This window comes from Ailuropoda melanoleuca, chromosome 8 (assembly GCF_002007445.2).
Source record: "Ailuropoda melanoleuca isolate Jingjing chromosome 8, ASM200744v2, whole genome shotgun sequence".
In the NCBI taxonomy this organism is placed as follows: domain Eukaryota; kingdom Metazoa; phylum Chordata; class Mammalia; order Carnivora; family Ursidae; genus Ailuropoda; species Ailuropoda melanoleuca.
Window position 1 is genome coordinate 76,116,866 of NC_048225.1, and position 26,790 is coordinate 76,143,655.

At 36.6% G+C, this 26,790-nt stretch overlaps 1 protein-coding gene and 1 long non-coding RNA gene across 12 annotated transcripts in view; one reads left to right on the forward strand and one right to left on the reverse strand.

Moving 5' to 3' along the window:
* The window catches only part of DNM3 (dynamin 3), a 532,818-nt gene that overhangs the window by 278,481 nt on the left and 227,547 nt on the right, over positions 1–26,790 (forward strand). For all 9 annotated transcript variants that reach the window (XM_034666734.1, XM_034666737.1, XM_034666735.1 and 6 more), the window contains one exon: positions 1,629–1,742. In XM_034666734.1, the coding sequence (XP_034522625.1) occupies positions 1,629–1,742 (114 nt within the window). The remainder of the gene's footprint in view (positions 1–1,628; positions 1,743–26,790) is intronic.
* On the reverse strand, positions 9,403–14,347 carry LOC105236577. 3 transcript variants are annotated; one of them, XR_004627250.1, is made up of 3 exons: positions 12,967–14,347; positions 11,318–11,434; positions 9,403–9,784 (listed from the first exon to the last, which is right to left on the reverse strand). It is a non-coding gene; the product is annotated as an uncharacterized LOC105236577 (long non-coding RNA). The 3 variants fall into 3 exon arrangements; XR_004627248.1 differs by having other exon boundaries at positions 9,403–11,434; XR_004627249.1 differs by having other exon boundaries at positions 9,403–12,424.

The window sequence follows — 26,790 nt, forward strand, 5'->3', positions numbered from 1 at the left end:
TATTCTGATTCATTTGAACTGGTGATGGCCTAAGAATCTGTATTTTTAGAAAGCATCACAATGATTATAATATAGCTGATAGAAACTATACTCCGCAAAGTATTGTTTCCTTCTTTCTGAAGTAGGGAGGAGGAGGAAGTAGTAATTTTGAACAACTGAGAGAAGTGCCTTAGTCAGGGATAGAGTGAGATTCTATATAGAGGTCTACGGAAGTTATAGAGCATTATAAAGGAGAATGGACACCTGGGAAAAGTTGAAACAGGGAATCAAGGGTGGCAGGGACTGAGGGTATGGAGAGAGTCTTGAAGACCAATAAGACAACTTTGGCTTATTTCACAATTTTCCCTAGAATTGACTTTTCTTCTTTAGCAAGAAAACTTACTATCAATATTTTTTTAAATCTAATTATTCAGGTATTTCATCTTCATTTAGGAACTGACACACATTAGTCATTTAATAAGTAATTTTTTTTTTTTGGATAATTCAGGATCTCTAGGATATTGAACACTTTAGATATAGGATGATTTTTAGTATTTAGAACAGTATTATATAATTCTTTTTTTTTTTTAAAGATTTTATTTATTTATGTGACAGAGAGACAGCCAGTGAGAGAGGGAACACAGCAGGGGAGTGGGAGAGGAAGAAGCAGGCTCTCAGCAGAGGAGCCTGATGTGGGACTCCATCCCAGAACACCGGGATCATGCCCTGAGCTGAAGGCAGATGCTTAACGACTGCGCTACCCAGGCGCCCCAGTATTATATAATTCTATCCAGTATTTCATTTTGGGTTCTATGACAAAAATTATCTAGCATGGGAAGATGATAAACTGTGCTATGTGGAAAAATTGAATTTAACTTTGCAACTATGAGAAAAAAATAGATTTTCACTTAAATGCCATTTATAAATAATTTCTATCAAAGCTGTAATCCAAGTTATTAATGTTTTAAAATTTAAAGACAGTTTAAATATTTCATGAAAATGCTACATATTTTTTAGCATGACAGATAACAACCAGAAGTAGATGGATAAATCTAGACCATTAAGAAGCTCCAAACTTTTAATTTTCACTTATTGTTTCAGCTTTCTCCCTCATCCAGTTTTATTCAGAGCTGTGAGCTGTTAAAAAGGAACTTAACTGGTTGACTTGATCTTCTCTTCACCATTTGGTGGCCAGTCTCTGGTGGAAATCCTAATGAGATGCAAACCAGGCAAACCAATGAACCAGTGGACTGGAAGGGGAAGAGGCAGTGGCATGGAGAGTTTATTATTGTTCATCCAATCAACTAAATATGTTTTAATTGTAGCAGCAATGCCATAAATAGTCTCAGCACAAGCCTACTAGTCTGCCTCATTAAATTCCTGTCTGTTTCACTTGCTTTGCTTCCACCATCCATTTAAGTCTGCAATTTTAACTTTGTTCATTTGATGGAGAGTTTTCCCTCTGGTTATCTGTAGTTTGGGAAGATAAATTATCTTGAATAGCTTAATAGAAGTTGGGCTTTGGGGAAACAGTATTGTTCTTACTGCAATTTATATCTTGTTTTTAACTTCACTTAGTATATAAGACCTGTGCTCTTCATTGGCTCGCGTTAAACTAAACATCTCTGCCAATCTGTGCTCTCTTGTAGGTGATTCGCAAGGGGTGGCTAACCATCAGCAACATCGGCATCATGAAAGGAGGCTCCAAGGGATACTGGTTTGTCCTTACCGCTGAAAGCTTGTCCTGGTACAAAGATGATGAGGTAAGCCACAGAGGATGACAGAGTTTTCTTATTAAAGTGTTTCTGATTTCAAATTAATTGATATTATTGTGATATACAATTGCAAACATGAGTGGTTCTCTTTTAGTAAGACTTAGCTTCGGGTGTTTGTGTGAAGAAGCATTATTTTTTCCTCATAGATTTTTAATTTTATAATATTCCCTTCAAATTTCTTTTATTTCTTTTGTATAGTCACATGTTTCTTAACCTGAAGAAATGGAGTCGGGTCGGTTGTTGGAAATTTCCTTCTTTGTAATAATGGTGAGATACTGATGGAGGGAAAGCAGTTTTCATTAAATAATGTGTTGAAAAGACCCAAGGATATAGAGCATCTTAAGAATGACATTAATAACACTAATGCAAAGTTAATAAAGAATTTTGGGATTGTTGCTCTGATGTCTGTCTCAAATGGCAGACTTTTGAAGATGTCCAAATCACATAGTCTTCAAACGAGCCCTAGGTAATTGTTTATATGAATGTTGTTCTTTGAAAATTTGGTATCTATGTAAAAGCAAGAATTATGATAATTATGCTGATCTGGTTCATGTTGGATGTTAATAATTTTGGTCCTGTGACTTACTACTCATTTAAATCTGACAGCTATAAAAGTGCAATAAATTGTATCAGTTTTTTGGAGCCATTTGAGTGCTATAAAATGATACTGCTAAATTTGGGAAATCGTGGATGAAATTAACTATGTTTTGGAAATTTTAATAGCTCTAGTCTGACCTGAGCAGTTTTGGTGCTTGTAACACAGTATACAAACATTAGATAAGAATACTTCACGATCGCAAAGCTATTTACAGGTGAGATTGTCTCAATTTTATTTGGCTACAAAGGGCATGTATTTCAGAGCTAAAAGTCCTTCCGATCCTGGCTTGATATGTTTTTGAAAGCACTACAAGGTGCCTTTGTCTGTCGTTGGAGTTAAAGTTTCATGTTTTGTTTTTGTTTTTGTTTTTTTAAGATTTTATTTATTTGACAGAGAGAGAGAGACAGACAGCGAGAGAGGGAACACAGCAGGGGGAGTGGGAGAGGAAGAAGCAGGGTCCTAGCGGAGAAGCCTGATGTGGGGCTTGATCCGAGAATGCAGGGATCACGCCCTGAGCCTAAGGCAGACGCTTAACGACTGCGCCACTCAGGTGCCCCATAAAGTTTCATGTTTTATACAGTTCTTTCTGTATCCTAAGAGCTTTGTGCACAATAGTGTGTTAATCAGATGATCAGTTGATGACCACTAAGTTTTCCTCAGTAAGAGAAATAAAATCTTATAGAAATATGCAAAGAAGCTTTCAATACAAAAGCTTTTTAAAAATTTTTTAGTCATATATTTCACTGACTTGGAATTGGCTGTTGTGCGAGTCTGAGAATAAGCTGTTCAGAAATCCCTGTCATTGTTTGGGAAGCTCCAGTGTTTAAACATCACAGTGTCAGGGGCTCTGAGATGCCTCCCTAGACAGAAAATCAGTACCTGATTTCGTGTTCATTTGCCTGAAGAGATCTTCTCTTAGATATACGTTGTCTTCAAGGATTTAGAGGATCATTTATGTACATTTAAATAATACTTGTTTGGGGGCCTTTATCAGTTATTCTAGGGAAAGTGAAAGATTTTGTTGAGGATTCATAATAATAATAGCTCGTGTTTTATATAGATTAATTAACTCATTCAATCCACATTAGAACGCTAAGGATAGGTGCTATTATGATCCCCATTTTTTAGAGAAGTGAACTAAACAAACAAAAAACCCAGCTTTTTGAAAAGTCGTTTCTACAGGACTCAGTTTCCCTTATTTCAGAATACTTGGTGTTTTAAGGATACCTAACTTCCCAAGGTCACATAGCTAGTTGGTGGCAAAGCAAAAATTGAAACTCAGGCTATCTGTCTCCAGAGCTTATGTCTTCAACCACAAATGTAGACAAGAATCCCAGAGATGCTAGAGTTGTCCAAGTCAACCTCATCCCACAGAGGATTTAGTAAGACAAGTTCCAGGCATTTTGGCATTGATATTTTCCTGGATATTAGTATCAGGGGCTCTGAAGACAATAGGATTAGCTGCTGCTGTTGGAATATGGCTTTGGAGTTCTCTTGTCAGGCTGTGTGGGCACTGAAAGAAGGGCACTGGAAGGCACAGGATGCCCCCTGTAGGGAAGGAAGAAGCTTTGAGAGCTTGGTAAGCTTATGATACTGGTCATCTGTTCCTCTCCTCTATAAACTCAGGACAACTTTTTACAAAATCTCTGCTGCTGAAGCACCCTCATGAACGTTTGATTACAACAAATAGAAAATAAATGTGTGCAGTTATGATATTAACTGAGTTCTGGAGACCGTTTTATTAAAGGTATACATGTAGGGGGCGTGTGGGCATGGGGTGGGATGTATAGGAATGACCCTTGAAATACAAGGGAGTGATTTAGAAGTTTAGGAGAGGGTTGTTTGCTTAGTTTAGACCATTTCAAGAAAAAAAAATGACAAAGTTGTTGCTCTGTGTTGCTCTTTTGTCATTTCATATTGTGAGATAGGATGTATGGTATCTGGGTGTGTTTTTTGTTTGTTTTGTTTTGTTTTTTAAGCAGAGAATGGTAAGGTTCAGATTCTAAGAGGGAACTCAGATCTCATTCCTTCAGTGAGACTTGCCATGTTGCTTCCCCTCCATCTCTGGGTCCTCTTACCCTTCAGCCAAGAACTGGACGTGATAATACAAAAACATGTGATTTCCTATCGAAGCTGGCAGAGGCAATAGCATGATAACTCTGTGTAATAATTTTAAGCTAGAGTTGACATGACTCTAATGGTAAGTCCCCAGCACTTTTCCTGCTTTCTTGCTGTTCTGAACAAATCTATCTAGTCTACCCTTGAATTTTAGAGGGATTCATGAACACCCTGAAGCATCTGAGGACTGTACTTTTTGAACCATTACTCTAAATTACAATAATGTTATTTGTAATGTTACTGCTAGATGAGCTTAATAGAGCTTAATTGAGCTTAATAGAGAGGTTTCCACCTGTGTCCCAGACAGTGTTTTTTCTACATGTTATCTTCAAAGAGTCTTTATAATACAAAGTGTTTATAGTAGACAGAATTGATCTATTTACTTGACTGTATGTTATCCTCTAACATTACTTTAAGATCTGGGCTTTCTGTAACCCAAGAAGGAATAAACTGTCTTCTTACAGGGTTAGGCAGTTCATAACTCATCACCAAGGGGATTTGCCCACACGTGGCTGACCTTCTAGATCATGCTCTAGTACCTCAGACTTGGAAATTCCGNATCCTCTAACATTACTTTAAGATCTGGGCTTTCTGTAACCCAAGAAGGAATAAACTGTCTTCTTACAGGGTTCTTACAGGGTTTGCCCACACGTGGCTGACCTTCTAGATCATGCTCTAGTACCTCAGACTTGGAAATTCCAAGAGAATACAAGTGGCCCTGATCTCTTTTCTAGGTGTTTGGTAGGCCTTTTCCTGGTTTCATCCTCCCCAGGGCATTCTGCCAGTATGTGTGTACCCCAAGTCAAGGAGGATCTGTTTATGGGGGTAAGGACAGAGTTTGGACATGCAGGCTTGTGTGTCCACATATGTTCCCTTGTATTTGGGATGGGTGATCTTAGATCCTTTGATTTCTATCAAAATAATAACATAAGGATATTTTTAGTACTTTACTAAGGATTTGGGGGAAGCAATACAGCAATTCAAACAACCTCAAGTAGAATATTAGATACCCCTCTGCACAGTTGTTTTATCCAGAGGACACCCCACTTGGTTGGGTATGTCAATGTCTGCTCTAGCCTTGTGCTGGCCCAGCCCAAGGACAGTACCTCGGCTTCTCTCTTTCTCTTTCCCCTCCTATTTCTTCCCTCAGTGCTGCTAATCTGGATTGCCCCAAACTCAAGGTGCTTCTCGCTCTGTTATATACATCCATTCAGCTCTTCTCAGCATCTAGTCCAGCCTTTGCTCCAGCCTCAGTTTTACATATTCAAACTAGTCAAAATGCTAAACCAAACCAAATGGACTTCGGTTAGCAAGACGCTCCCTAGTTTGACAGTAATTGTGGTTGTAAACAGTATCCACTAGTCATTCTACCTGCTCAAGGTCATGAAGGCCAACTTTCTATCGGAATGATGGAATGATAATCTTGATGATGATCGTTATCATCATAAAAGTTAATATTTATAGTTTCCCAGGCACTGAGCTAAGTAGGTATTTTATTTACATTCCCCATTTTTAGAGATCAGGACTGAGACTCAAAGAGAATAATTTAGCCAGCTGCTCAGTGTTGGTGCTGTGCTCTTAATTGCCTGAACATTTCCCAACGAATATTTTCTGAACACCTGTTGTGTAGTAGACACTATCCTAGTCACTAAGGATAAAACAGTTAGCAAGGAATTCATGGTACCTGCCCTCATGAAGGATATTTACCAATAAAGAAAATGTACAAACAAGCAGGAAAAAGTATCAGATACAGATTACAAGCTATGAAGAAAATAAATCCAGTGATGTGTTTGACTTAAAGAGCGTCTGGGTTGGGGATCACAGCATGAGGGGGACATTGAACTGGCTGGTCAGAAGTTTATGTTGATGTCTTGAGGCAAGATTGAGCCTGATGAATTGAAGAAACTCAATTAAGGTCAAAGAGAACAAAGAGGAAAAAAAACTGTATAAAGATTAAGGATTCTGACCTTAAGAATGATGAGAAGCCTTGGAAGTTTTTAAGCTGGAAATTCAAATAATAAGATCTGAATTTTTTACAGATCCTTTTGGTTGCCTTATAAAGAGTGGATTGGAGGAGCACAGAACTGAGGTGGGGAGTTGTTAGGAAGGTATGGCTATGGACTATGTAAGAATGATAGCTTGGGCTGGGCGGGTTGAAGGAAATAGAAGTGGATGGATTTAAGAGATTATTTCAGGTGGTGAAAATTGACAACTCATCACACATGCCATGTATTGCTTGAGTGTTCCTGCTAAATTGTAGTAAGCCTCTTGAGACCAGGAGCCATTGACTTATTCATTGTCCTACCACCAGTGAACATGGCACTGGCAGCTGACAGTAAATATGGGTTGAGTGGAGATGTGATTGAGCAAGTAAATAAATAAATGCAACCTAATAATTCATGATGTCCTGTTAGGTACCTAAACCAAATTATTTCATCACAGGGTAAACTTACAATTTGAGGTAGATTGTCTTAAAATTTTCTTAATTTTCATCATTGAAGGTTAATTTTTTTTCACCCCGACTCTCTAGTTTCCTGCACTAAAGATCATTTAAGCAGAAAATAAATTTCCCAATGTTATTTTAACACATTGTAAATATATTTTGTACAAATCTTAAAGGATTTAGAAAAGGGCCAGGTGTATAATTAAAATAGAAACTATCATTTCAAAGAGGATTTTGGGTTTATATAGTTTTATATTAATACTTTAAATCAGATCTGGAAAAAAGGATGGCTTTTATTTAAAATATGTATAAAATATGAACTTTAGAGGAATAGAATATTCTGATAAAGGGAGAAAAAATCCTTATTTTTCTTAATATCAATGAGAAATGTGTGAATAATAGTTAAAATCTCTGAAGGGGATTGCTAGTTTATGTATAATGGTAGCATACAGCCAATATTTATTCTATTTATATCAGCCACATGAAGATCAAAATCATTATGGAATACTCGTAGGAAAGAAGCATAATTTAACGGAAGTGCTCCCAATGAAAACGTACTAACCTTATACTATTGAAGAATATCCAAAATCTGCAGTGAAAGAAGGATATTCTTTGGACTCTTAAAAAATTACAGGCCTCATTTTTGTGGGTTGAAGTATTTGGATAGCTTGATAAGGAGATTATATAATTCCCTTATATGGGTATTTACTTAGTATTGTTTTTATTATGTAGCTGTAACAGATGACAAATGTTACTTAGGTAATAGAAAACAAAATGGCAGCTATCTCCTGGAATGGCCAAAGCTATGAGACCAAGAAGTACTAGAAATCTTCAGCTCTTTCCAGTTTCACTTACACTTTCAAGAGTTTGCCTGTTTCCTGCTAGGTCCCTATCTCCCTATGATGAGGAGCTTAGGATTGACCCTGTGAACACTATTTACACTCCTTAAGGAATTGTTTTAGTCAGCCAAAACTTACTTATTTTTTGCCATACAAAGAAGTCCCAATAAATATTGAACTTTAAAACGTTCATGTTGCTTAAAATTCTTCCTGATTGCAGTTGTGTTTTTTCACATATATAAGATATTTTATGTTATACTTTTTAATGTAGGATTATTTCATACATTTCGCTCATTCTGGTGTTATCCAAAGACTTCTAACTTTGACAAATATACACAACAACCCACAATGGCAAATACTATTTCAAATTTATGAAAAATACTCAATAGACCCAAACCCACTCCCTTAAATGTATTTTTTGTCCCAGTCAAAAGTTTATTCTGGAAAAACAATATTACTCTTTACCAGAAGAGTAAAACTTTAAAATGTGCTTCATTTAATGAATTTAAATATACATAATATTCTTTCAGGCATTTTTTGAGAGCTAAGTGAAAAAATGTAAAACCAAAATGTTAACCTCAAGTTTTATGAGAATATTATTTGAAATGTTTTCCTGGAATGGCTCACTTAAGGATGATTCTGCCGGCTTTCTAGCTTTCCCTTTGGAGTTTGCTGGAATAGAATAGTCTTCTTTATGTTCTAACCTGCTATTGTGTCATCCGGAGAGGTCTCAAACTCTGTCCTGAGATTGCCTTGCAGGGTCCAGTAGAGTGATCCAGATGTGGACTCCTGTTGGCATTTGCTGCGGGTTATATAAAACATTTAAAATTGGGTGGTAATATGTAAATATTTTGCGAGACATTTTTATATCATCTTCCTGTTTATATTTTCTGTTTTGTGAACTATTGTTTAGTACTTAATTTGCTCGTCATGGGACTCTCATTTAAGGTAAAAACCTTCATTGCTCAATGTGTTTTGCAGAAGTGTATTTTTGCAGAGGACGTATTTCCTAAGGCCAGATTGTTAAAAGCAAGAATTTAGCCTTAATTATATTTTTACTTCGTGGTTTTACCCAATCACTTTTTTTCTTTTTTTAAAGAAACTATATTGTCAGGTCTAGTAAAATAGCACAAAATCCTGGAAATTGTTAACCTCCCCTTTCCTTGCTCTTTTTGAAAATAATAGAATTGCCTTAACACCTCAAGAGTTTTAAAGTTTACAGTGAATGGGAGCATGTATTTCAAGTGAATGCGTTGGCCTGGTAATTCTACTTTTAAAACTGTAGTGTAATCTCCTCCTTAATTAAACAATGACAAAGTCATAAATCTTTGTGTATCATGACACTTGGGAAAATTGTTATTTTCTATATATCAGCAGAGGAGAAGCAACTATTTTAATACCTATGAACATTATGTTCAAAATACTCTTACATTTTACCCAGACCCAAACTGGTAGAGTTTATTAACTCAAAATACATGATCCCCTGGAACTTAGACTTATTAGAATCATTTATTCTCTGTCACGCATCAGACTGATGTTATATTGTTTTGTCATATTGATTATGGGGTGCTGCAAAGCCGTGTACAATAAATGTCAAGGGTGGTAATTTACTGACAACAATTAGGAAAAGAGAAGTATAGAAAGCACAGGAACATTTTCAGAAATGGGTTTTATTATATTTCATAGGCACCACTCACTTTACTTTTGGTGGGTTTCAATATTCGAATCAAAAATAATAATAAAATAATACATACGAATTAAGTATTAAACCAACAGATCCAACCCCCAGGCCCCCGCGCCCCTCATTTTGGTTGTAGCTCTTGGTGTAGATGCTATGGTGTGAGGGCTGCTTTCTCTCAATGGCTGGTTGTCATTCAGGCTGGGTTGTCATGTGACTGCCTGTCTGTGCCTGCTGTACAGGTGAGCGGATGTTCTGCACAGCAAGTGTAGACAGGCAGACACATGACAACTCCGTCCAGCCAGGCCCTTGGTTCCTTCGGGTTTCCTTTGCTCATGGGCAGACACAATCAGTCTGTTTTCCAGATTTGGTGATTTTGGAGGGTGAGGGGAAAGGGAGAAAAACACACAATAGAATTAAACATTAAAACATTATGGAACTAAAACAAGGTAGACTTTTGACTTTATTCAGAAAGTACACTTTTACATTTGTTCCAAATGTGCTAACATGGATAATGGACGTTAACAGAAAACTCACATTGCATTTTAAGGAAAAAAACAAAACAAAAAAAAAGATTAAACACAAGGTTTATTCTTAAATCCAATTCATATTATGATTACTGGCCCACATGCAGTCAGAGTTCAGAGTAATTGAACCAGATGTTTTTCCTCTTCACAAAAACTGCATATTTTAATGCTGAAGTTAAAGATAAAGACTATGTTTATACATGTTTCTTGTAGTAGATAAGTACCATAGCCTTGCCCATGAAAAAGAAACTTGTCATTTACATGGAAACGGCGGCCATTTTCAAAATAATTAATGAGCCTAATGTATCTGGCAGTTCGACCAGCCAACTTTGGTATCCGATGCTTTGATAGTGGTATTTTACAAGGGGATGTAGTTTTGCCAATACTTCACAAAGCGGTGGGAACTAATTTGAATTTCTCATATTCTTTTCAATGCAAAGTTTTTAAGTATGGATGTGAAAACCAAATAAGAAACAGTTGTAAGCTTACGTGCTCCCCCTCTCAATTAACTGCAGCACCCTGCGATGAATCAAAAGGGTATGAACTAAAAAGTCATTACCCACAGTGCTGCTCAGAATGTGTTCTGGACATGGGAGTAGAGTATAGTTACAGAATCGTACCTTAAACATAGGAAAGGAAGCTTCATTTCATATCCAAAAAGTAAAACCAGACCCCTTGGAAAATTTTCTTATAATTTATATAAGAGAGAGTTAATGGTGTTAAATACACAGATAGAAAATGTAATTCTCATGGCTCAAGGATAATCCTACTGGCTATTTTAATATAAATGATCAATTCACATCCATGGAGGTATTTAATAAATTCTCCTGTTCTTTAAAAAAACAAAATATTTAGATAGTCAAAATTCCAGTAAGTGGGATTTCTTTAAAAACAAAACAAAACCTTATTGTCCAAGGAGTGTGTAGTTTGGGACTTTTTCCAAAGAATTTTAAAGAAAACACATAGTTTCTTATTTCCCTTTAATTATAAAATTCTTAGAAAATAGCAAACAGGAACTTTATGGAGAGGAAAATGTTTTTAGAGACTGAAAAAATTACAGCTTTCTACACATCTGAACTTTTATGCATTGGTTAGATATGGTACAGTTTTAACAAAGAGTTGATAAGAGCAATTTTCCATTTATTTATTTGATTTCAAGAAAATAAATGATTCTGTTTCTGTTCATCATTCTGAGTAGAGAACATTTTTTTTTTCTGACAGAATCAAAAACATCAGTAAACTTGGCTGCTATTTATATAATTACAAGGTCAGAGTATGCAAAAACAAATACCTTATGAAACTATTTTGTTATTGTTGCTGCATTCAGTGTAACAGAAAATATTTAGAGTGATTCACTTACAAAGCGTATATTGGTGGAAATTAAAAATTACTGTAATTCTGTATAGCTTTCCCTCTCTCTCCCATAAATAATTTGATCCAGTTAACTCTGCTCAATTAAAGGAATGATGCATGCAACCTGAAAAAATAGAAAGAAATATTTGTGAGTTTATATGTTCTATTTTTAATATGAAACAGCTCTATTAAACCAAGATAATCCAAAAATATTTGAGCCTGAAAAACCATAACTTTTTTCCAGGGGGAAAAAATCTTGCTGAAAAATGACTACTCTTCATAAGACTTTTGAAAAATTTATGTTTCTAAAGCTTTTTAAACTACAATTATAGTATGTGGCATATGCATACTTCATAGTTATGTTGAACCTGCCCTTAATCTTGTTAAAAAGACAGAATGCTGAAAAAAACATTTAAGACTTTTTTTCCATCTCCCAGCTAGAGTGAATATCAATTCGTTATTACTTAAAATACTAGCTAAAATATAAAAGAGCTGTTTACATTATTATCATACCATGTAATTTTTAATATGCTTATTACACCTTATTTTCTTTTGTCTTTTATTTATTATCTTAAGAAAAAAATGTAATAAAAGAACTATCTTCTAAATCCTTTAAAATTAAACTAACGCAACTTCAGGAAACTGGCTGTCACGATAGGTCAGGAAATTCAAAATGAAGATTTAATTATTTTCCTTAATTTACTTCATTATCTCTATTTATTAAAACTGATGAAGCTTTCAGTAAGATACTTTCAAAATCTGGGTAAATATTCCTATTTACATAGTTTGCAGCACACTAAGGTGAAAAAAATAGAAGAAACCAAGTAAGAAAGTTTCTCTCTTCACTAAAGACAATTTCCTGTCTCCTTTCAGGTTAGAGTCTGACCTTCTAATTATTTTAAGTTGGAATTTCTGAGTGATGGTCGCTTAGCTATTATGTGGACCTATATGTGCTGGGTGAGATAGTCTCCTTAGAAAAGAGGAAAATGGGATGTTTTTAAAGAGCAGATCTCTTGTAGAGTAATTGAAAGCTTTGGCTTCTCTTTAGAAAGGATGGACGCTGGTGGATGAGTGAACTTTTTCACATTATCAAGTTGTATTTTCCTTTTATTTCCTTAAAAAAAAAAAAGGAAAAATACTTTCATTAGAAGTTTTATGCCTAAGCTTTTTCCCACGGCGTGAAAAACTTGGGTGGTCTGTAAGGCGAGAGGTAGGGGTAGATTGTATATTTTGGTCTTTTAAAAACATAAACACCATTATCTGGGCCGAAAGACAGAAATGCCAAGCAGGAAGGACGTTAACCTATTGACTAATTGCAAGAAAGTGATCAGTGTGAAATTTTGTCCCATTGTAAACAAACTTTCTTTGATTTTGAGATCTGTGGCTTAAAAAAGGGAGTGAGGTTCGAAAACTGTTTTATATTGATCTTCCAATTAAGAATTGAATTGATGGTGTTGAAGCTAAGGCCCTAAATTTCCTTTCTCTTGGATGCCAGAAAAAAGTTTTCCTTTTAACCCAGTACCTAGCCTAACTTACCAGTCATCCACGTACTAACACGAAAAATAACTACTAAGCTTCTATGAAATGCAGTTTGGACAAACCCTGCAAACATTTTTCTCTTTCTGACAATGTACGATGTTTAATTTTCATACTTACCATCATATCCAGGGGTAGTTTTAGTTGAAGATGTCACTGTTGGTTAGTTTCCTCTGGAATAGATCCCATGACCTCTAAAATATTTGTATATCTCCTTATAAAGTGATATCAAAATAAAGTTAAACATTGCTCTAATTACCCTGGAAAGAGATAAGGTTATTTTACGATGTGTGTGTATACATGCCGGTATCTCTACCAGCGTATAAACGACCATCCTATCCTGCCTTCAGCCAGCAGGGGTTTATAAAGTGAGCTTTTACTTTTGGTCCTTAATTTAGCTCATGCAATTTAAAAATAAGTACAATTCCTTTACATTTGTTAAAAGTTTGCAACAAAAATGGGTTGTCGGGGTGCCCCCGAGCACTTGCAGGCACTCCTTGGGTGACCCTCTACAAATCAGTTCTTAAGATTCCTATTCCTGTACTTATGCCAAGGACACCATCGGGTCCCCTCTATCTCCAGACTAAAAGTCATCCTGAGGGAGAAAATTGGGGGGTGAGCAGTGATGGTTAGTTTCTTAGAATCAAAAAGGCCCTTTAATGTGAAGAAAGACATTAAATATACATGAAATGAAAGCAAGTTGTGAAATTCTGTTTATACAGAGTTGAAAAAAATTTTTCGGAAAAACTTAAACATTGCCAGAGTCCCTTATAGCTATCTTTCTTCTTTAGTAAGGCATCAATTAGTAAAAATATAATTCTTGAGAAAATAAGCTTCTGTTATTACCTAATGTGTTTTTTTTCAGTTTCCTTGTGTAAAAGGAACTATATAGGTTTTAAATATCTCTTGTTCTATTAAAAATAATTAATATGCAAGCCTTCAGGTCACAATAGAAAAAAACAAAGGATGGCTTTATTATGTCATCTAAGGGGAGAAGATAACTAAATTTATCCTTGCTTTTTATATTGTAACTAAAAACTATGAATAGAAGAGATAACTTCTATGTTCTTTATACCAGTTTGGGGATAATCAAAAGGGTAATTTAAAAAGTAAATTGTTTTTACGAAAGATAACTTGGGGAACCTTTTTAATAAATGTTTCGCAAAAGAGAACTTGTGACAATTTTTGAATTGTTGCAAAATGTACAATTTAGAAAAGGATTTGTTCAGGAACCACTCTAATTTTAAAGAATTTAAAGGAGGACAAAAGAGATCATATTCATTTTTTCATAAAAGCCTATAGAACAGATGTTTTCATTATATAGAATAGTTTAGGCATAGATATAAATGGGGGTTGAGGGAGTTAGGGGTGAGGCAGTAACATTTTTCCAGAACTTTCTTTAAGAGGCCCACCTTTAAAGTTCAGCATGGATCATATTGCAGCCCAGACTTTCTCTATTATTCTCTCTATTGGGATTTCATTCAGCTTGAGGGTTTTCCTCCCTCCCACCTTCCCCCCCCCCCNCCCACCCCCCTTCATCCAGGACAGCTGGAAACTGACCAAAGAAAACTTTGCCTTCGTTTACAAATTCCTTTTTTATCAGTGGGTTTCTAGACAAAGTACCTTATCATTTTAAATGCTCGGAGAAATAGAAGCATTGTAAAATATAGGCATGAGGTCTCAGCTGACCAGCAATTATCAACCATTTTTGGATTAAAAAAAAAAAAACTGTAACACAGAGATATATATTGGGATATCTGAAGACAGAGATTTCTTCTATTCTCTCCGACTTAATCAGTTGCTGACTCACTAAGTTCTGGGTTGGCGCTCTTTTCTTTTCTAGGTCAGTCCCATCTTCATTGTCTGGTGGGCAAAAATTTGGCCGTCTTTTCTTTTATTGTTAGATACTACTATTCCTGGTATTTATATTATGTAAGTAAATTTTCAAAAAAGCACTATTTGGATAGCATTTTAAAAATAGCAAATATTCTTTACTTTGAAGCAAAACGGATTCAATCCCGGGATGTTAAAAGTTCTACTAATGCCCTTACTCAAATAAGTTTTTAGGTCCTTGGATTATTAATTTCAACAACTAAAAACTAGCCTCATAAAATTATTCGTAAGTGTTTGGAGTGTTTTCGTGTTTCATTTGGAAGTGGGAAAAACTTTAAACTTAATAAAATACTTGACTTATAAATCTTCAGAAATCAAATAACATGCAGTAAATCGCTCTATACCACATATTGTTACTCTTTCAAAACTAAACGCATAGCTCTCCATCACTCATATCCCTCTGTTTCTCTCGCACGTGAATGCAAATCATTGGCTCCCCACCTCGGCTCTCCTGGGCACAGACTAGGTGAGCAGTCAAGAAGGCCTTACCCACAGGTCTTCTTTGGAGCAGTCCTTTCTCAGCAGTGTCCCCGAGGGCTTCTGGGTCCCTAGTGTGCAAAACCTGTGAAGAAAAACACTGGGTATGAGATTTGAAAAAGCAAACAAAAGTCTTCTCCTTGGAAACAGCCACTTTTGTCCCCAGATGTCCATGGCGTTGTTCTCCCTTGCCCAGTCTAACCAATGTGCAGACTACTGTACAACGGCATTGTCCTGAACAGGTAGTCTGAACACTGGGGCGACGGAGCAGGATCTCCAGAAGCTTCCATCTATGTGCTTAAAATCCTCTCCCGGTCTTTGGGAAAAGCCTCCCTTCCTGCACCAGGGGTTGCATTCGGCTTTCCCCCCTGAATTCTGCTGCACTGACTGAGACAAACTCAAGGGCTGTGATTTCCAGTCTTGACGTGGCACATTTGCTGCAGACTGGGGAACTGGCAATGAATTTAGGACCAGGAAAAGGGGGAGGGCTGGGCTGGAGAGTCCATATATGGGATGATGTCACCCTGGGGAGGTTTGGGTATGCGCTGTGCCGCTGGAGAGACCGCTAGAATCGCCTGCTCTCAGACATGGGTCTGTGCATAAAATGGTACCAGATGTTTTAGTGTAATGTTAAGCAGTCATTTCATCTTCAGGCCAGATTTTTTTCCTCAACTGGGCAGGAAGTGGGCCTCAGTATGGAAAAGCTGTAAAAAAAGAGTCGAGATGTACAGTTCTGCTGTGGCCAACTGAAAGTGAGTTAGTGTAGAAGTACAAATTTGCTGTCCGGTCCAGGCTAGAAAAGTAATTTGAAGATAGAGGGTAGATTTAAAAAAAAAAAAAAAAGTAAACAGAAAGTTGAACACTGGAAGTCAGGGCTCATTTGCAAACTTTTTTGAGCTTTCCTGTGGTACTTTATTTTCTGGTATTTCACTCGTCAAAAAGGGCAGATAAGTTCATTTTTTTCTCTCTCTCTCTTTCCCTCCTCCTCCTCGTCTGTTGGATCTGTCAGCGGCTCGCAGGCTGCTCTAGACTTGAACAGTAATTATAGCAACTTCCTGAAAGTGAAGCCCCCATGAAAAGTCTGGAGAAATGTTCTTTGTCATGGCCTCTACATGAGTAATTAGTTCCACATGTGGCCTTCCTCGTTTCCCTCAGCGATTTTGGCTAGCTCTCTGAATGCCGTGCTATAGCTTGACCTAAAGAAACTTTAAAGTTTTCATTTCAAACCTCCACTACGAAATCACGACTTCAGTCTTCTAACAAATTGCCTCTGGTAGATTCACGCTGTTAGGTACAGCATTCTTTCTCACTGGTAATTCTTGATTCTGTGTGAATACTTTTGTTTTATTTTAATGGTATTCCACTGCTTAGTTTTTATCTCTGGTTAACTAAATCTGTTGAAATTTGCCAAGTGCCGCTTGACCAAAGGTTATAACATATCAGCCCACTGGCATCTCCTTTTCTTTTCCTGTTGTTGCTGTTTTCAATTATACATACTGTTGAATATTCTGAGTATACAGCCCTGCGACTGTCCCGCCATAGAATTCTGATTAAAGTTCGAGTTACCTCAAACAAGAGCTTGATTAATTGCCCTTCCAGAGATCATAATGTGAGAAAATTCCTAGGTAGCTTCCAAATATAATTTGAGTAGCCAAACTATGAAACTTAGTAATCTTTAAAGAATTACAACTAAAACAATTCATTTCTACTGGCCTTATGCAATACTTTTTAGAAGCAGAAAAATCTACCTCTTTTAAATATATTGGGTTGACTATTTCAAAAAGCTTCAAGTGAGAGCTGCCTTAAAGCCTTCACTTATCATGAAATGTCTTCTCTTGAATTAACATATACCATTAATGGAATCTAAGGTTTTGACAAGCCCTGGTCACCTTGGGAAGAAGATTAAATAAGATAAAAATGAATTATCCAGTAATTTAGAATGGAACAAAGAGATTATCATCAGGCACATCATTCATAGAGGGATTTAAACCATCAATGGAAATCAGAGGGATTACTTCCTATCACTGTATTTCCGCCTCCATACTTATGTCTATAGGGCCTATCCCATAATACTTGAACAAGCCCAGTATGCCCTGACTCCCTTCCCCCCACCCCATCACTGCTTGTATAATACTGGAAATAGACAAGTGTAACTACATACAACCTAATAATCTTATTACATGTGAATACCAACTCTGTCCTTTCTCAGTGTCTATATGTTTATTCACAAATCATCATAGAGGAGCCATGAGCCAATGGGACAATAGTTAGCCAGGAATCTAGCATTCCAGGTGTGGGCTTGTTTCTGCCACAAAAGTGAAAGCCTTTCCTCTGCCCTCTTCTATTTATATCGATGAAACATGCCTTGGAAATTTTGGGTAAGGCAGATGAAAGGTGGTTCTGATCAAACTGCTCCATGATTTCATCTTAGTTCACACATCTATAGTTTCTCAAATGTAGGAGAGAACCTTTTCAAAAAGGGACCTTTACAAAGTTTTCTTCAAGGAACTCAAATTCATAATCATCTTTACTGTTTTTGAAGCAGTTTAAGTGATTTTCTACAGAATACAACTGTACAGGTTTTACTCTTAGCCTATATGCCTATCTCGTTGGGCTTCTAGTTGACTAAAATATTTTAGAGTTATCTTTCCTTCAAATAGTTCAACAAGTATTTATTATTGCCTACTCATATGCTGGTCACAGTGACAGGGTCTGGGCATCTAAAGATGGAGAAGATATGATTCCTGGCCTCAAAGGGCTCACACTTACTTGTAATGTTAAGAATGAGATCAAATTCAGTCTACAGAATCTTCCATGCCTCTGTGGAAAGTCCTTGGTATTCATTTGTAAATGGCCTGAGGACCTTTTCTATGTCTGTAAAGTTATCAGTTAAATACCTGACCTGTGATGGGCTCTAGAAAGCGCGGTTAGTCACAACAAAGACTCAGCTTTGAGAACTGATGTTCTTTAACTTGCTATTTCAAAACTTATTGACCAAAGTGGTTGTTTGAATCAGTATCTGGTTTGGGGTGACTATAAAATTTGCTCTATTTTAAAATGTCATGGAAAGAAAACACTGTTTCAGTTGGTTATCGTTCCCGAGCTTGGCACATGGCACATTTTATGACTTTAGAAATTCTCAAATTGAAACCAGGACTGAGCCTTGTTTCTTTGTACTCATGAAGGAACAGGGTTACTAGTGTTTACAACAGAGTGTTTTGTGACATCCTGATATGGTGTCACAGGTAGTATTTATACTCTGCACTTCAGATAGTATTTATATAGATTTATTTATTTATTTATTTATTTATTTATGGTTACAAAATTAGTGCGTGGGCATTATAAAAGTTCAAACAATAGAAAGTATGTAAAGAAAAAAGTTAATCATCTTCCTTTCCAACCTCCTAACCTTTTCTGCTCTCCCAAATTAGTGGTAACAGTTTTGTGTGATTCCTTTTACCATCTTCTCAGTGGCCATTTATAGCTTCTTTACAGAGTATAAAATCTTTCCATATACAATGTATCAGTTTCTTGTAATAACCTTATGTGGTAGATATTACCATCATTCTCATTTTACCAATGATGAAATTGAGGCTCGAAGTTAAGCATATTCCTTCGTGGAATTAGAGTAAGTGTCAGAATTCAGCTTTTTTCAGAGTACACCTGTACCATGAAGCATATTGTCACTCACAGAGAACCGTTTTTTCCCCTACAGAATTACAGCGCTTCTATTTCCTGTCATTCGTTTGTTAATTATCTGCTGCCTTCTTAGTTTTATACTGAAATGTTACCAAATATTTCACATATTTGGATTTTTCCTCAAATAGAATACAAGCTAACTGAAGGCAGGGATGCTATCTTTATACTTTAATTGGCCTGGGGCGGGTCATTCAGTACACGGTTGAAGAATGAATAAAAGCTACATAGTATGCGTGCAGTTTGTGATCAAACCTTTATCATGACAATAGTTCAAAAATTAAGACAATCTTATTTTCTAATTGTATGTGGGAAACATGGATATAAGTGTATTGCAGTTGTGTATCAGATTGCACTGTTCTTTTAGAAATAAATGTGACCGTTTGGGCCAGCCATATTTCCTTGCTTATTTTTGGCCTTGTAATCTTCTGGAAGCATCCTGTGTAGCTATCGGTCATATAATCTTGTGTGAAAAGGAGGATCTAACCAAGTTGTGACGTTTCCTTTCTTGTTGTTTTCTCCTTCCCAGTTTGTATCTGAGATAAAAATCTAGTTGACCCCAGTTCATTACAAATTAGGAAAGATAGCCCCACTTAGTTTGGCTTTATGTGGTATGGATTAGCACTTGTATTTTTTTTTTTTAATTGAAAGCAACGCAATCCCTTAATCGCCAGCATTTCCTATATTGTTGGGGCCCAAAAGGACTGGGAGATTTGTTGTAGCAAAGCTTTCCCCTTTTCTCTCCTTCCCTGACTCTCAAATGGCTGCCTTCAGATCACTGCAGTGAGGTGCCCTCTCGGGCGGAGACGCAACATCAGAGCCTGTAAAATGGAGGAGAAACAGTCCAGAAGAGTCAACAGATTTTCCTCCAGTAACTGAAAAAGAAGTTAAATTAGAAGAGCTATAAATCATAAATTTAATGCAACTAGTTTTACAGTCTTCAAAAAGCTTGCGAAAGGCAAAGATTGTGAGAGAATTGATTTTAAAATGTACATTTACTAATGCATGTTTTGTTTTGCCTGTCTGTAGAATTTCCATTGCTGAGTCTGTTTATTTAGAAATCAGCCTGTAACCAAAAGCAGTATATATTTTATGAACATTCTTTCCTCAAATCAATTGAGAAAGATAATGTTACGACTTGGAGTTTTCCTAACCACTGTCATGCACAGCAGCCATTTCTGTATTTCAGTAACATAATACATCCGGCAGACAAACCTTAAAAACTCTGGCTTTATCGAAAACCAGTCGCATGGAGGTAAATATATGATTTATGACTCCAGTAAAATTTCAAGCACTGTCTTGAAATCTTTAGGGGAAGGCAAGATAGGAAATTGGTGCTGGGATAGGAAAATTGGTGCTGGCCTTTCCAGGCAGATTTTAAGTGAGAGCGTACTAGGAATGCAGTTTGCTGCCTGCTTCAACCCCCAAAAGCTGGCGCGCATCATCTGAATGCTATGTGCTGTGAGCTCCCATTGAATTCCACGTTACAATCGGACTTTAAAATGAGCACTGGCTCACTTGGACAAGAGAAATATGGTGTCCTCGGTTCACTGACAGTTTTAGAATATTGCCTCCTAATGTCTTTTGGCATCACCAATATTTTGTTTCCTAAGTATGACTCAGAAAGGAGCATGGATGATATCAAAACGAGAAAAAAAAGTCTGTGCATCACATGAAGACTCAGAAAGCACTCTTGCAGGGCTCCAGAAAGTGTTCTTTCTGTGGCTGGGGGTTCAAGTGAAGCATATTGGCTACAAGGCAATATGTGTGTGAAAGGAAGCTTTCTGCTTTACCCTAAGTACCTGCAGTTACATAGTACTGTCATTTTAGAAGCTCCAAGTCTTTAAGTGCTGATAGGCATAGTTGCGTAACATATGGCACAGTATCTTTATTTTAGGATTTATAATCTTCTGGTATATTCAAAAGCGGAAATAGAAATTATATGAATTGCTAAAAGGGTTTGATCCCACATACATCTGTTTAGTTGAGTATATTGTAATAACTGGCTTCCTAATTCTGTTCAGATTCCAGAGAGTTTATTCAAGGGATATAGGAGAACATATTAAAATACTTTTATTCGTGCCACCATGGGACTTTGCTTTACTTTTACAGGGAAAAAAAAAAAGCCCTTAGTGTATAAATTAGTTCATGTTGAAAGGTTATTTACATGTTGCAGATGAGTATTAATCATATATGTTTATAAACACATATCATTTGCATATTAATCAACCAAAAATGGCTTCAGTTCACCATACAGAATAAGATCATGTAATTTCACTGACCTTCAGATGATAGTGCAAAAGCTGTAGAGAAAGGAAAGTGTACGGTTTTCCATTTTTAAAGTTTTGTTTTGTTTCCTTAATCCTTTTTTTTGAGCACTTATTTTATATCAGGCCTCCCATGCTAGTTTTTTTCACAGGTAAAGTAATGTAATCCAAGAACCCTGAGGGTAGGATTTCCCCATGGTCACGCAGGAAGAAGAGGAAGCTCCAGGAGGCAGCACAGCTGAGGGTTCTGGAGCTACACCACGTGGGTTTGAATCCCGGCCTCACAACTTACCATGGGACCTTGGCAATTATTGAACTGTTCTGGGCTCGGGTTTCCTTATCTTTAAGATAGGGTTTCTTTGAGGACTAAAAGGACTAAAAAGGCTAACAATGTGTGATAAAAGCTTGAAACAGGGCCCAGAGGTGGGCCTCCTGCAGGTTCGGTGCTGCTCTGAGGGCACAGCCAGGACCCTGCCTTGCTGCAGTTACTGACCCTTGATTCAAAGCTGGGCACCATGACTGCAAAGCCCAAGCAACAGCAAGTACTGCTCAGGAACAAAGTGTGTTATTTTCCTCAAGGTGTTTATAATCTCACTGGGTAAATAAACCATGTATGTGTAAAACGAGTAAAAATAGAAGAAAATACTTGATTCTGAAAGAAAGACAACAGGATTGTTTTGAAAACACTGCAGTGGTAGCTGGCTCCTTAAGATAACTTTCTGGAGAATCTTTTTGAAAAGCCCGTAATGACCTTATTCTTTTGAGTTTATCCGCTTTTATTATATTTTGTGTGTATATATTAAAACACATGTGTGTGCATAAATGTGTATGGGTGTGTGGGTACAAATGTGTGTGTATATATATATATATATATATATATATTTAAACTAAACCTTTAAGATCTTTATGTGAGAATTACCAACATCAAAATGAAATTCTTAACCCTTTTTAAATTAACCTGTTTTTTTTTTTTTTTAAGGCTAGACCATGCTCAATGTTTTTTTGTAATCTTAGAGGTTAGTTTTAGAGTGTGCACAATTCAGTCATTTTTTAAAAAATTGTGCCTGTCAGAGCTTTACAGGAACAATTGAAGGTTAACAAGTGTAAATGAGATAGGAAATGTGTTCATAATTTTGCAAATGCAACGTTTTAAGGGGACTGATTTCTACAGAGGGGGAGTTATGGCTGCTTGCATTTAAAAACTGCACACACATTGTGTACTATTGGTTCAGTTTTGTTGGGAAACAGTGTACCCCCACCCTCTGCTCTGTAACAGAGTGTTTTTCTCTGGTACAATTTATTTCCTTTCCATTTCACTTTTGTTTTTTTCAAGAAAGAACTGGTCTTGGATTTCATTGGCCAGAGTGGATAATGATTGCTTTGAAATACTGGCTTGTTTTGCTGGAGAACTAGTAGAATTTTAAATAGTTTTTTTTTTTTTTTTCCTTTAAACGATCTGGACCCCACTGAAAATGGTTGGGGGTGGCCCCAGGTGCTACCTGGCCCAGGGTTTGTGTCAACTACTGGAACCAATGCTTGGAATTCAACTTCCATTTTCAGGGCCTAGTGAATTTTATTACTGAGAAGCTCAGTAAAGAACCGAAAGGACTTAAAATTTGTTTTTTTTTGTTTCTTTCACGTTTTCTGAACAGAGAAAACAGAAACCGTAATAAGTGGCCTAAGAGGAACCTTTTGACTTTTGTAGAATTACCTTTGTCAGTCATGAAGCCAGGTTGAGGATAGTGGATTTCCCTCTCTTTTTTCATGATTCCAGACCATGACATTTTCAGTATCACATTTCAGTTGGTTAATTTTTGGAAAGTTTAATCCCTCATTTTTTTTTTTTTTTAAACCTTTAACAAAATACAGGAAAGCTAGTGGGAAGTGATTTGCCGGTAAATTTGGTCCTGTTTTCTGAATCAACCTTAATTTTAGTTCCATCTTTGCATTCAGATCATAAAATAATCAGTGTTGGTCATGCAGTAATGCTAGTACTGGTTAGGTTGGATCCAATCTGTTAATGTCGATTCTAACATTATTGTTTAATTTGATTTTGTTTAGATCGTATGTTGTATATTCAGATTCATTTAGATGAAGAGCCACTTTTGCTGCATGCCTCTCCTGGATCGTTTTCAGTGTATTTCTCTGTGTCTTATGTATATGCAGGATTTCCTGAGTGTATCAAATTCTCTGCTTGAAACTACCATCCCTGCAGTACATGGTACATATCTCCTTCACCTTCAATAAAGGAGAGTCTCAGTGACTGTGTCTATGCATGTTGTTGGCAACTGGAAAGGCCACGCAGAAAGCCATTTTAACTACCAGTGTATACTGGGACTACGAAATGGACGTTTTGAATTAACGTTCACAGTGAAAACACTGAAGTCAAGTCGCTCAGTGCCTGGGGCAGAAGATGTTTGGTGATTTAATGTTCATACAGATTTAATTAATTCTGTTTGATTTCAAAATTTCATCTTTCTTGAAGAAATTCCACTTCTCTGAAGTTAAATTAAACCTTTTTAAAAAAGTTCTTGTTTTAGTGGCCTCTGGGTGGCTCAGTTGGTCAAGTGTTTGGCTCTTGGTCTCAGCTCAGGCCTTGATCTCAGCGTTGTGAGTTCAAGCCGCACGTTGGGCTCCATGCTGATCATGGAGCCTACTTAAAAAAAAAATGTTTTTGTTTTAAATCCAGTTAGTTAACATACAGTGTTTTATTAGTCTCAGGTGTACAATATAGTTAAACCTTTATATTCTTGGATACAACTGAGGTATAAGAGAAAGAGCTCCAGAATTGATTGGTTCTAGTTCAATTCTGCTATTTTCTGATTTGTCAGGTGGGAGGTGGTTGGGGAGGAGGTCATTGGGAGATAGCCTGAATTAAATGATACAGATAAAATAAATTGGGATACTTTTGAAAACATTCTGCAATAATTCATAGGGCAATAGTTTGGAGAGTTGTCATGGCAGTGCCTTGGGGCAGATGGTTATAGTGCTGTAGCAGAAATGTTTCTACCCTTGGTGACTTCTGTGGTGGCCCTGAACATTTAAAGAGAAGAAAAGCAGAGGATTAATTCAACTAGTTGTGTCAAAAGGCAGTGACATGTGTTAATGTCCCTCCATCTGGTATGTGTTAATACACCTCCACCAAGTGACCAAAAGGCATTCAGTAAAATGGGCTTATTGCTCATTTTTATTCTTTTCTTCTTCTCCTCTTTTCTGCTTGTACTTATTTCCTCTCCACCCCTCTCTCGATCAGTGTGAGACTTTCTGTTGCTTTTACCTCTTTTCTCCAGCCCCGACTCTTCCTGTGTTATCTCCAGTACAAGGAATTGGAATTGAGGAACCAGTGAAAATATATACACAACTATTTAAAAAGATTTTTTATTTTTTTCTCTTTACATTTTCAATCAGATGAATTGAACCCGATGTATGCATTGCTTGAAAACGAATAACTCCTGAACTAAATTATATTGCTTTTATTCTTCCTTTTTGCCTTTAAAATAATTCTCTTCTGAGCCAGCAACTTTTGATTTAAAACAAAACATTAAATATCTTTGGGAGGGAGGAGAGAGAAAGAGTTCTAGATCAATCACACTGTTTTACTTTAAATCAGCTTTCCCATGGCTCCAAAGAATATTGTATACCAAATATTTTCAGATAACCTTATGGACTTTATTGTCCATTTCATTCATTCATCCATTTGTTGCTTGTGCTTAGCTGATTCTTCTCAAAGGATTGGAGAAGTTTGGCTTGTTCTGATATTTATCACCTTTCATACTTGATTATAAGCTCCTTGAGGGCAGGGGTTGCGCCTGTCGTTTCTGTCTGCTGCATAATGGCTTTTCATAATGGGAATCAGGTCAGTAAATGCACGGTGACCAATCTGAGAATATCTTGAACGTGAAGAGTCAAAAAAAAGGGAGCCCTTCTTCCGTAAGAATCTAGACCACGAGAAACCTCCTTTCTAGTTCGCATACGTGACATTTTTATTTACTTTTACAAAAACTTAAAATATAAACTGCAATTAGAATGCTATAATACATAGGCCATTTGTAGTGCTTTTGAGAGTGTGCTTAGAATGTGCCACAGAATGCTGCAGATGCCACCTTACCTAAAAATCACAGGGAGGAATTTTTTAGATGAATGTCTGCTGGGAAACTACTGCCAGGAGAAATGTGGAAACCACATGAAATTCACTACATAAAGAAATCTGGTTTCCATTTCTGTGCTGCATTTTGTGCTTAGCAGGAAGAAGATAAACAAGCTGTTTAAAACTAAAGTGAATGGCAAAGGGATTAAATTTTAAAATCCCATATCGTAAATGTATTTTGGAATTTGTGAAATTTAATCCCATCACATAGGATCCTTTAAGAAGGGAGAAAATGTGTTGAGTCTTCTAGTTTTAGCTATCTCTGTGGAATGGATGAGTAATTTTGCTTCCTGTTGATGAGTAGTAATACAGCCATAACATTTGCTTCAGTTGAAATTAAAACGAAAGTCTCATTCTGGTCTTCAGGGGCAGACATTATTTTCAGAGTGAGAAAAGGGAAAGAAGCAAGAAAACTCTCTTTTTGGGGGTTGGTTATAGATCGTTCCTTCTAGAGAAAGGAGAATTTTACTCTAATGTTTTAAGTTAGCTATTTTTAAAACTGTACGAAAAAGTATGAGTGGGGTAGATCGAAGGAGAAGAGTTGAAACTTTCTATTTTCAGAGAAATAGTCTGGAGGTTTCTTTTTCAGTTTTCTATTTGGTGGCCCTTCTACAATTTAAATATGTTATCAAGTTGGTGTTCAAGGAGGAATAAACCCAAGATAAAATGGATTGCGAACAACAAAAATGTTGACATTTAAAACATAAAGACCAATCATTCAAATTGTGATTTCCTTTTCATAAACATAACCAGATTGTGTATACTCATGTGTAAGAGTAATAGGCGTGCATTTCTAAATTCAGTAGGCCTTGTGCTTTGAAAAAGCCTGTGAGATCAAGAAGATTATAAAATTAAGTTCATCATATACTCGAGTGGATTAAAACTTTTCCTTCCGCAGCTTAATTCCTACTTTATGGTAGAAAAGGGAGGTGGAGTTATTTAAGGTTTATTTTAATTACTTTTATTTCACATGGTGGTTGGTTTGTTGCTGTTGTTTTACTGTTTTAACTTCCAATCTGAAAACTTTTAGCTGGCTTCTCTTAATAACTGATACATAATCTGTCTAAGCCTACAATCATAGCCAAGGAGTCTTTTGTCATAGAAAGTGCCATTTTTCAGATCAGATATAAAAAACAAACTTCTAGTCACTCCACTCATTTGTTCTTTCATTCACTCATTCATTCCATAAACATTTGTCAGACTCCAACCATGTTTCAGACACTGTGCCAGAGACAGAAATAACACAGAATTCACGCCTTCAAGGAGTTTGGGATGACTTAAAGGGTAAAAACAATTGTTGAGAAGAAAGAACAATTTGGATAAATACGTACATACACAGATGGTCAGTTTCATCTAACAGTAACAGACTAGGGAGTTAGGTGGCCTCAGTGTGTGTCTAGCTCTGCCACTTTGCTGTGTGACCTTGGGAACATTACTGGCCACCCTCGTGGCCTTGGAGTAGTT